Here is an 11,176-nt window from a genome sequence, read left to right on the forward strand (position 1 = left end):
ATCAGCCTCAAGTCTAGCTGGGAATGCATAAAAATGGGACTGGGCCCCACCACTCTGACCTCCGCCTCTCGGACCGCCTCTAGCTGACTGGTCTCCACCTCTAATGGTCTGACCTCCACCTCTAGCAGCATGGCTAGCTGCCTAAGTGGGCGGTGAAGCATTTCATGCCGAAACCATGGCAGGAGAACTATGTTAGGGCATGCCGCCCTGTGACCTGGGGAAAAATCTATAAAGGTGCCTCGGATCTCCACAAGTATAACAAGCACTCGGTTGCTGAAACATGGAACTGGCCTTGTCGATCTGGATAACCACCCTGATAACTCTGGATCGGAGGTGCACTAATAGGATCTGATGGTGCACTATAGGCTAGCTGCTCAGGATGAGATACATAGGGACCACAACTACTCGAAGCACCATGGGATGCCTGAAGCGCTGACTGAAACAGATTAGGAGGATGGCCTCTACCAAAAGTACCCTTGCCTCCAGATGAGGCACCACTGAAATCACCAAAACGATGAGGCCTCTTATCAAATAATGGCCCCCTCTCTTGACCATGAACCATCTCGATCTGGCTAGCAATCTCTATGGTCCTCTGAAAAGAAATATCATCTCCGATCTCCTTGGCTATCCATAGCCTAATACTGAAAGAAACTCCATCAATGAATCTCCTCATTCTCTCCCTCTCAGTAGGGAGTAAGATAACTGCATGGCGAGCTAGGTCCACAAATTAGGTCTCATACTTGGTGATAGTCATGCTACCCTGTTGAAGGCGCTCAAACTATCTGCGATACTACTCTCTCAGAGTGAAAGGAATAAACTTCTCTAGAAATAGATGTGAAGATTGATCCCAGGTAAGTGAAGATGAACCAGTTGGTATGGTCAACACATAATCTCTCCACCATCTCTTGGCAGAACCGGTCATCTGGAACACTACAAAGTCGACCCCATTGGTCTCAACAATACCCATGTTGCGCAACACCTCGTGGCAATGATCTAAGTAATCATGTGGGTCCTCAGAAGGCGCACCACCGAAATGAAAAGGGAAGAGCTTTGTGAACTTGTCCAATCTCATCAATCCCTCAGTAGACATCGCGGGCCTGTCCCTGATCTGTGCAGCAATAACCTGCTGAACTATCTTAACTGGCTAGACTGCTGGAGTCTGATATATGGGAGCCATCTGCTCTGGAGTGTTAGTAGCGGGAGTCTGTACTTCTACCCTCAGTTTGAGAGATGTCTAGTGCCACCGAAAATGCACCGGTCTGGGTCACACTCACCATAAGGCCCACTAGACGGACTAGAGAGTCCAGAAGCACTAGAGTGGCTATTAATCTCTCCGGGACCTAAGCTGGTCCAACTGGTATGTCCGGAGCTGGGATCTTCTCCTCATGCTCAATCTAAGGCTCCACTATGGGTGCTGCTGCTCGAGCTCTAGTCTGAGCCCTGCCCCTGCCTCGGCCTCTGGCTCGACCTCAGCCTCGGGTTTTACCCCTAGTAGTAGCTGCAATAGGAGGCTCTTCCTCTTGTCCGACTGAAGATGTTCTGCGTGTTCTCACCTTCTGCAAGAGAACAAGAATGGAATGATTCAAACATCAATGATAGAATAAAATCGTACGATAAGGAAAGAAAAAAGTTAATTTTTTTCCTAAAGCTCTATAGACTCTAGAATATAAGTACAGACGTCTCTGTACCGATCCTCCAGGCTCTACTAAGCTTTCTCATGACTCGTGAGACCTAAGCTACCTAGTGCTCTAATACTAATTTGTCACGACCCGGAATCCCAACCTCGGGGTCATGATGGAGCCTAACATCCACTTGCTAAGAAAGCCGACATGAAATAATTATTTAATCAATTTTAACAGATAAAAACACAATAATTCTATTCAACAAGAAATAAAAGAAAAGCCTAACACAATACTGATATAAACCACGTGATAATACCTACTCCCAAAAATCCGGAGTCACAAGTAAACGAGCACCTAGAAGTCTACAAATAAGATCTGAAATAAATACAACTGTTTCGAAATAAATAAACAATAAAGTGGGAAATGGAAGGGGACTTCAAGGTCTGCGGACGCTAGCAAATCTATCTTGAGTCTCCGTAAGAAATGATCCAAGCTAACACACCTCACGCACCGCTGGGATCAATACTAGTATCTGCACAAGAAGTGCAGAAGTGTAGTATGAGTACAACCGACCCAATGTACTCCGCAAGTGTCGAGCCTAACCTCGATGAGGTAGTGACGGGGCTATGAAAAGATACCTACGTAAATAAACCTATACAAGTGTATATAAAGCAGCAATAATAACAAAGAGTGATAAAGTACTAACTAGGAGGGCACATGCGAAAAGGGGAAGATATAATAAGTACGGCAAGTATGAAATCATGACATAACCAAGTAAACCACCAAAATCAGAAATCAGTCAAATCAGTGATATGAAAATGGAACTTCATCACCCTTCGTGCTTTTACTATCATCCTCACCATGCAATAATATGAAGATAATGGCACGACATCACCATTCGTGCTTTTACTCTCGCCCTTGCCATATAATAATAATATGAAGAAATGGCACGACATCATCCTTCGTGCTTTTACTCTCTTCTTCACAATGTAATAATGATAATATGAATGAAATGCCACAGCATCACCCTTCATGGTTTTACTCTCTTCCTCACCATGTAATAATAATAATATGAATTCGAATAATAAATGATGCGTAGAATAATTTAACTTCAAATATGATGCCATGATATCAAACTTAAACTTCCAAAAATATTCAACAACTTTGAAATAAGGAATAAATACGAAACAAATAATCAAAGAAGTAATAATCTAACCTAAGCATGTTTATCGTAATTAATGGAACAATATAATACAACAACAACAAACCTAGTGTAATGCCATAAATGGGGTCTGGAGAAGGTAGTGTGTACGCAGACCTTACCCCTACCTTATAAAGGTAGAGAGGATGTTTCCGATAGACCCTCGGCTCAAGGAACAATAGAGATAAGATTAAGCAGCCAAGTAGTAAACAAAGGTGACAACAATGCATTATGGTGACTGGCGTGAATGACACAACAACAACAACAATAATAACAAAGACATGTAATAATAAAGAACCATGACTAAGATAATACAAAAATAGTCTTAGTACTACTAGTAGGCCTAGGAGGAACACACTACTAACTGTCAACCTACAACCCTAATCCTCGACCTCCCCACCTTCCTATCATGGTTCATATCCTCGATAAGTTGAAGCAATGAAATGTCCTACCTAATAACCTATCCCCAATACTTCTCAGGCCTTCCCCTTCGCAGACCCGCCATGGACAACCCCTCACACCACCTGACTGGTGCATCTATGTCTCTCCTTTTCACATGTCCAAACCATCTTCTCCTAGATTCCCGCAACTTGTCCTCCACAGATGCTACTCCTAACTTACCCCTAATAACTTTATTTATAATCCTGTCCTTCTTGGCATGCCCACACATCCATCTCAACATCCACATTTCAGCTACTTTCATCTTCTGGACATGGGACTTTTTGACAGGCTAGCACTCAGCCCCATACAACATAGCTGGTCTAACCACCACTTTGTAGAACTTGCCCTTAAGTCGGGGTGGTACATTCTTATCACACAAAACCCCTGAGGCGAGCCTCCATCTCATCCACCCTGCTCCAATATGATGAGTAACATCCTCGTCAATCTCGCCATTACCCTGAATAATGGCCCCAAGATACTTAAAACTATCTCTTTTGGGGATGACTTGAGTACCAATCTTCACTTCCACTCCTTCTACATGTAACCCATCACTAAACTCGCACTCCAAGTACTTAGTTTTTGACCTACTCAACTTGAAACCTTTAGACTCTAGCGTCTGTCTTCAAACTTCCAACCTAGCATTAACTCCGCCTCGCATCTCGTCAATCAGTACTATATCATCAGGGAATAGCATACACCATGGCACCTCCCCTTGTATGTGTCGAGTCAGCACATCTAACGCTAAGGAAAATAAAACGGGCTAAGAGTCGATCCCTAGTGCAACCCCATCTCCACTGGGAAATGATCTGAGTCTCCTCTCGCAGTCCTCACCTGAGTCTTTGCTCCCTCGTACATGTCCTTAATCACCCTAATGTACGCCATTGGGACACCACTAGCGTCCATACATCTCCATAGGACATCCCTCGGGACTTTATCGTAGGCCTTCTGTAGGTCAATGAATACCATATACAAGTCCTTCTTCCTCTCCCTATACTGCTCTACTAATCTCCGCACAAGATGAATGGCTTATGTAGTAGACCGTCCTGGCATAAATCCGAAATGGTTCTTGGAAATAGTAACCCTACGTCGAATCCTCTTCTCCACCACCCTCTCCCAAACTTTCATAGTATGACTCAGCAGCTTGATACCCCTATAATGTTACAGTACTGTATATCACCTTTATTTTTATACAACGGGACCATCAAATTTAACCGCCAATATTCAGGCATCTTCTTCATCCTGAAAATGACATTAAACAAACCACTAAGCCACTCCAAGCCAGCCCGACCCACTTCCTTCCAAAATTCCACTGGGATCTCATCAGGCCCAGATGCCTTACCCCTGCTTATCTTCTGCATTGCCCCTTCAACCTCCTCGCTCCTAATACGCCTACAATACCCAAAATCCCTCTGACTCCCTGAATTTTCCAGCTCACCTAGCACGATGTCCCTATCCCCTCCCTCATTCAAGAGTCTATGGAAGTATTTCCACCCACATGCTTTGACCCAATGACAACACATAGGTACTTGTCACCTTACATATATGTTGTCCCCACACATAAAACACATTGCAAATAGACCAACAAGTCCTAATCCCTAGAGTCAAGATTAACCACGACACTTACCTCACTCCGCAACTAAATCAATGCTCAACCGTGGATTTTCCTCTAGAATTAGCCTCCAAACCTATCAAATCTAAAATACAAAGTTCACATAATTCAAAATAAGCTTTAAAAGCAAACCACGAGTGAAAAAGATTCAATCTTTAATGTTTTTGGAAAAAGTCAACAAAAGTCAATCCCGGGCCCGCTTGGTCAAAATCCGAGATTCGGACCAAAACCCAATTGCCCATTCACCCCCGAGCCCGGTTATGTGATTAGTATCGAAATATGACTTCAATTTGAGCTCTAAATCTCAATTTCTCAAAATCTCCAGTTTCTACCTAAATCCCTAATTTCTACCATGAAAAAGCATAGATTAAAGGTTAAAATCAATAGGTGTTGATGCAAATGTAATAAAACAAGTTAATATCTACTAACCTATGAAGTTGGAATGAAAAACCTCTTCCAAATTTCCTCTAGCCCGAGCTCAAACTTGAAAATGGTAAACAAAAGTGATAAATCCCGACTTTGGGATATTTTAATCACTAGGCGTCAGGCCTTCTTCGCATTCACGAAATACGTGACACGATCACAAAGAACAGCGGCCCAAGTGGCCTTTGTATTCGCGAGAACGCTACACGTTCGCGATGGCCTGTCCCTCTTGGCCTTCGCGTTCGCGAGCCTGGGCTCGCGTTTGCATAGAGCAACTAGCCAACTCCCCCCAGAATCCCATAAACCTTCATGTTAGCATGAGGATGGTCACATTCGCGAAGGGTAAGCCCCCAAATGCTTCACGTTCACGACTATGCCATCGCATTCGCAATGAAGTAATCCACCCCAGACCCAAGTTCCCCTTTGCGATCGCGAAGCACAATACACCAAACATCAACAACAGTGAAAAACCAGCAACCTTCTAAGTCAAAAATGATCTGTAGCCTATCCAAACTCTCCTGAGCCCCTCGGGCTCCAAACCGAACATGCACACAAGTGTAATAACATCATATGAACTTGCTTGTGCAATTAAAGCACCAAAATAACACCTAGAACTATGAATCGGACATCAAAATGAATGAAATTTTCAAAGAAACTGAAGATCTTTCAAATTCACAATCGAGCATCCGAATCCTGTCAAATCAACTCCGTTTTGCACCAAAATCCGAACCCGGTAGCTATAAAGTCAACCTACGACCTAACTTCGGAATTCCTTTAACCTTCAATTTACTAGTTTTCAACAAATCACGTCAAAACAAGTTAGGGACTTTCGAGTTCTATTCCGGACATATGCTCAAGTCCAAAATCACGATACGGACCCACCAGGATTGTCAAAATACTGATCCGGGTCCGTTTACACAAAATGTGGACAATAGTCAACTCAAATCAATTTTAAGGCTAAAATATATTTTCTTCATTTTTTCACATAAAAACTTTCCGGAATAAGCCACGGACTGTGCACGCAAATCGATAAATACTAAACAAAACTAATTGGGGTATAAGAACACGGAAATAAAAGTTAAAACTCAAAATGACCTATCGTGTCATCACATTAAGTAATCCCTAGATAGTGTGAGTTTAATACATGGATTATGGGTAGGTTTTAACAGGTAAAATGTAGAAATTTTAGGATTTTATTGAACAATCTAGGTTTTGACAAAAATGCGATTAGACCACAAAAATGATTATAGAATTGAGTAGAAATTATATATTTGTGTTCGTGAGGTTATGGGTAACATTTATTTATAAAAATTTCCGGAATTTAGGCACGTGGGTCCGAAGGTGAATTTTAGGAACCTTTTAAATGGGGTTGGATAATTACTCTAATAGTTAAATTATAAACTTTTGAGCATATATTGATTAGTTTGTACAACCTTTGACTAGTTTTGGATTGCTCGGCTCCGACTTGAGGCTTTTAATGTGATTTGTGGACCGAGAAGTGGACTTGGAAATGAGGTAAGTCTCTTGCCTAACCCTATAAGAGGGAATTATCCCCATAGGTGGTTTAAATAAAGATTTGCTAATAATTGTGGGTGCTACATACGCACGATGTGAAGAGATTCTGTACGTAGATAAAAATCATGCTTATGTCTGGGTAGACTTAGGACTTTACCATGCCTTACTTGTATTATTTGCACCCAATTTGTTAATTACTTTAGATTATAATTGAAATTGGATAAAGGATTTTAAGATACCGAACTTAATTACATGGAGTATTGGTGGGATACTTGATTGTTAGTGGAAACTATGCTTTCTTTAAGTATTACTCCTGTGTAGTAGTGGTTGATCGAAGTTTGTAGAATTCCTCCATTCTTTAAGCGGAACTTAGATGCATCTATGGTTTTTGCCGGTCGACTCTCGGTAGTATACACACTATTCTAGATCGGTGTCACGATCCAAAATCTCACCTGTCGTGATGGCGCCTATCTCAATACTAGGCAAGCCGGCAACCTCAAAAAATCACAATTTCTTTTAAGTTTAAAAATATAATATTTAAGTTCAATACAAAATCTCATTAATTCCGACATAAAACACTCTCAAAATCCGGTGTCACTACGTACATGAGCATCTAAATGATAACATAGTCTGACGGATAGAACACTGTCTGGAAATATAGAACAATACAAATAACTGAAAGGAAAGAAAGTCAAGGTCTACGGACGCCAAGCAGCTACCTTGATAGTCTTCTCATATAAAGCTCCGAATAACTAGCAACCGCCGTGACCGGAGGTACCTGGATCTGCACACGAGGTGCAGGGTATAGTATGAGTACAACCAACTCAGCAAGTAACAATACTAAATAAAGAGCTAAAGATAGTGATGAACTTTACAACTAAGTGCTATTATAGTAATTTCCAACATAAGAAGGTAGGGATGCTTTCAAGTTCATCGTCTAAAACTCAAACAGTAATTTCATATCAAATTCGAATGAAAGAGAAGATAATGTCTTTCAAAAATTTCCAAAACAGTGATATATGACAGCTGAAGTACAACAATAATGAAATCAATGCATCCTCTCAGAGCAATAGTCACTCAGTCCTCCCATTCACTCCAACCTTACAATCACTCTTTCCTCATAGTCACTTATTCCTCTCAATCACTCAGCATTCATCACTTGACACTCAACACTCGCACTCAGTAGGTACCTGCGCTCACTAGGGGTGTGTACAGACTCTGGAGGGGCTCCTTCAGCCCAAGCGCTATAACAAGCCAATCATGGCATAAATCAATGAAACATGCTGCGGCGTGCAGCCCGATCCCATAAATATCCTCACAATCAGGCCCTCGACCTCACTTAGTCATCAACCTCTCCAGTCTCTAGAGCTCTTAGAAATCATGATAAGCAAACCAAACAGCAATGACATGAAGCATCAATAATGAGCAATAGAGATTGAGATGAAACATGCAAGTAAAATCGTGATTGAGTGCAAAACAACAATTTAGCAGCTAAATCAACAAGTACACGACCTCTGTTGGTCCCTACAGTGTAAGCACATGTTTTAAACATGATTTATAGTTAAATTTCTTTAATACATGAAAAATGTCTGGATAACAGCAAATTATTCAAATACACAATTCCATGGAATTGACCAAGTCACAATTCCTACGGTGCACGCCCACACGCCCGTCACCTAGTATGTGCGTCACCTAAAAACCAATCACATATCACAAATCTGAGGTTTCATACCCTCAGTACCAAATTTAGAACTATTACTTACCTCAATCACACTATCTCAATCCAATAGTAAAACGTTTTCCTCGATTATCTAACTCTGAATGGCTTGAATCTAACCATAATTAGTTTGATACAATCAACACAAGCTATTGGAATAAATTCCAAATGATAAAAGGGTGGATCTTTAATTAAAAACCCCGAAGCCAACCATACTTGAAACTTACAGGGACATTATGGAATTCGATTCTAAGAGAGAAAATTTAGCCAACACACCCGAAATGCGCCCCCTTAATGAAACTACAACAATCAACTACACTAAGCAACTTCAATCTACAATATCAACGTCCCATGGGACCAACATTTGTAACAATTCTATAGTTTAGGCCATTTAGACAATTTATCAAATACCTGGTAGGCATAAATTTTTACATCTCTTAACCATAGAATTAGTTCATCCAATTACCACCATTTTCCAATAATTTATCCCACCATCATTCTTTAACAATTTATACTCCCCACATCATATGTATGACCAACCATTCACACCCAACCAACAAAATTCCATCAAATAATCACTTTTTAATCTCTACAATGGTTATGCATTTAAATTGGGAATTTATGGCTTACAATCACCATACCATGAGTTCTAACACTTGATTCATACTCATATTTCCATAATACATCCGTGCATGTAAGTCTAAGGGTGTAGGATTACCTTTTTTGAAGAAATCTTGCAAAACCCTCCTTTGAGTTCTTGAAGAGATTTCCTGAAGATCTAAGTATTTTATGTGTAGATTTCATCAATACTAGTGTAGAAATAATAGAACTTCACACCAAGATAATATGGATTGCTTACCTTGAAGAAGAGAGGAGTTGGTGGTCTTGATAGAGTGGAGTAAAACCCCAAAATTCGTCCAAGATGAATGGGGGAAATAAACCCCCGAAATGAGTACTTAAAAGAAAAGCTTCAGGTGGTAGCGTGCCAGGTCCATCACCAAACCCCTATACCGCACTGGTTCTCAAAGTTGTTGAGAGAGCTGGCGTGCCATAATCCGCGCGTTGCACGGACTCTAGCACGCTCCCAGTGATTTTCTTTTCCATTTCTTGCTTCTCTACTCACCCTCACTTGATACTTTGCTATGATATAGATCCGAATTGACTACAAATTTACACGTCTCATTTGACATTACGGACCCACTCCAACTTCCGGAATCGAAATCCGACCACGATATAAAAAAGTCCACCCCCAGTCAAACTTCATAAAAAATTCAACTTTCGCCATTTCAAGCCTAATTCCACTACGGACCTCCAAATCACAATTCGGACATGCTCTTAAGCCGAAATCACCCAATGAATCTAACGGAATAATCAAAATTCAAATCCGGGGTCATTTACACATAATTCAACATGTGTCTCAATTTATTTTAAAACCTCACTGGACCCGAACCAATTATCCCAGCAACTCATACAACAATTGTAAAGTACAAATTAAGCAGTAAATAGGGGAACAAGGTTGTAATATACAAAACGACCGGTCTGGTCATTACAATCGGTCCGTACGACCTCGACATAAATCGTGTGTGATATTACTCGGAGTCCGATTATACTTAATATTTCTTTCTTGATCTGAGACTTGAAAATTACTTGGTGGCTCTTATGTGTTAAAGACTTAGCCTGTGATAGTTGGAAACTATAAATTGATATTATGTTTAAGAATCATTACTTACTGTTTGTTATCTCAATGTTATTTTTGTATTTCATGCCAATTTATGATTCCTGCACTTTATTTATTGACCTCTAGTAAGTGTCGATATTGACCCCTCGTCACTACTTCCTCGAGGTTAGACTAAAATACTTACTGAGTACATGTTGTTTATGTACTCACGCTACACTTCTTCACTAATCATGCAGGATCTAAGGCAGGTGCATCTGGTGGCCAGTCAGGCGCGTACCCCCTACCCGAAGACTTAGTGGTGAGCTGCTTCCTATGCTCCGTTCTGCAGCACCCAGAGTCTCTTCCTTGTTGTATTTATTTTTCTGTGTATCTCACTCCAGACAGTAGTAGAGGAGGTTTTGTATATTCTACTAGTTTGCTCGTGCACTTGTGACACCGGGTTTTGAAAAATTCTAGTAGATATTCATAGTTTTTGATTATTAAATTCACTACTTCACTCTTATGTTTATTTTATGCTTTATATTACTACGGTCACCTAATTTTATTTCTTTATTAAATAAAATTAATGACTTTAACAATATTAAAATAAACACTTAAATGGATAGTTCACCGTTAGCTTGCCTAGCGGCGGCGTTGGGCATTATCACGGCCTATAGTGGGAATTGGGTCGTGACATCATGGGCCCCTATTCAGGGCTCCACTTACTTTGCATGTTTTAGGATGAGGGTATGATATGTAGCATGCATACATGGCTAGGATGACTCTCTTTCCAAAGTATATGGTGAGGCACCACTCCTATTTCGTGGTAGCTATCATGTTGTCTTTTTATTTTATGTTAATCGGCCATTGGCCCAAATATTGAGTTCTATTTTTGGTATAGAGGCTCCATAGATAGTTGTGATGAGTTGTAATAATAGGATGGTACACGACATATATAAAACGATATTTGTTGAATTTGATCCCATTAATA

The 11,176-nt window shown here is 40.6% G+C and overlaps 1 protein-coding gene across 1 annotated transcript; it reads right to left on the minus strand.

Moving 5' to 3' along the window:
* Positions 1-4,397: 4,397 nt before the first annotated feature.
* Positions 4,398-4,784, minus strand: LOC142163884 (uncharacterized). Its single transcript, XM_075221037.1, has one exon. It carries the CDS (start codon positions 4,782-4,784, stop codon positions 4,398-4,400), a length of 387 nt encoding a protein of 128 aa, XP_075077138.1.
* Between the last annotated feature and the right edge of the window lie 6,392 nt (positions 4,785-11,176).

The sequence above is a fragment of the Nicotiana tabacum genome, chromosome 9 (genome assembly GCF_000715075.1).
Source record: "Nicotiana tabacum cultivar K326 chromosome 9, ASM71507v2, whole genome shotgun sequence".
Lineage (NCBI taxonomy): Eukaryota > Viridiplantae > Streptophyta > Magnoliopsida > Solanales > Solanaceae > Nicotiana > Nicotiana tabacum.

Bases quoted from the DNA above. Each gene is read 5' to 3' on its own strand.
- LOC142163884 (XM_075221037.1), bottom strand. From the start codon at position 4,784: ATGTGTTGTCATTGGGTCAAAGCATGTGGGTGGAAATACTTCCATAGA.